The sequence below is a fragment of the Penaeus monodon genome, chromosome 32 (assembly GCF_015228065.2).
Source record: "Penaeus monodon isolate SGIC_2016 chromosome 32, NSTDA_Pmon_1, whole genome shotgun sequence".
NCBI lineage: Eukaryota > Metazoa > Arthropoda > Malacostraca > Decapoda > Penaeidae > Penaeus > Penaeus monodon.
This window is the reverse complement of record NC_051417.1, coordinates 14,643,063-14,643,960: the sequence shown is the minus strand read 5'-3', so window position 1 is coordinate 14,643,960 and position 898 is coordinate 14,643,063. Positions and strand designations below refer to the sequence as shown.

The 898-nt window shown below is 45.7% G+C and overlaps 1 protein-coding gene across 4 annotated transcripts in view; it reads right to left on the bottom strand.

Annotated features, from left to right (window-relative positions):
* The window catches only part of LOC119593666, a 65,664-nt gene continuing 64,766 nt past the window's right edge, over positions 1-898 (bottom strand). For 3 of the 4 annotated variants that reach the window (XM_037942624.1, XM_037942621.1, XM_037942623.1), the window contains one exon: positions 1-791. In XM_037942624.1, coding sequence (XP_037798552.1) covers positions 637-791 — 155 coding nt within the window. In that variant the 3' untranslated portion in view covers positions 1-636. The remainder of the gene's footprint in view (positions 792-898) is intronic. The other variant, XM_037942622.1, reaches the window with a different exon arrangement.

Sequence of the window (898 nt, the reverse complement as noted above, 5' to 3'; positions counted from 1 at the left end):
GCGTTTCTCCATGTGCCCAGAAGAAGCAAGGAAGCGAAAGGACTTTGTGTGTTTAACCTTTTTTCCCTTCATTGATGTATCATGAATATGAAGTACATAGAGGTCTTACAGGTATAGACATAGGAATCCTTTGAGAATATAGAGCTAAAACAAGGAATTACATTAAGCCTGCCTATATCTTCGGCGAATGAGAATGGGTGATATCTACACATAAAAAGAAGGAATAGTCATCTTAGTCTCTAAGTAAAATATCAAAGTACGAAAACTGACTAACAGGGAAAAAATCTGAAAGTTTAAGTCTGAATTAATCTACCTTCTAAGACGAAAAGAAGTCTTTTAACAACACATAAGTTATCACAATGACACGTGCCTCGTGTCTCTCTCACCCTCTCACTCATACAAACGAGCACATTACATGATTAAAACATTTCATACAAGAAGCATCAACATTGATTGAGATAATTCCCAATGTACTTAAGCATTTGCTTCTAGGCTTAGCCTCCCTTGCGCTCGGATACGCAGCGGATATATCAAGCCCTTAAGCTCCTCGTGCATACGGGTGAGTCTGCACCCTTTGTATAACAGAGAGACTTCGGCCTCTCTGACCCCGCGCTTCCTCTGGCCTCTCCGCGCCCCCTAGGCCTCCGTCTCCTCGTGCACGGACTTAACACTGACCAGCGCCACGGGGTTCTCGACAATAGCCGGCCCGGTGTCACCCTGGGTGTAGTCGCGGACCACCGCCTCCATGCTCTCCTCCAGGACCCGTGGCTCCTCTTGCGGCGACATGAATCCTACGGAGATGCGGAAAAGTAAGCAATAAAACCGGCGCTGGAGATTTGTCCGGCGAACCGCTGTTACAATTTGGTTAAATACGGAACCCCCAGTTGTATAAAAGTAT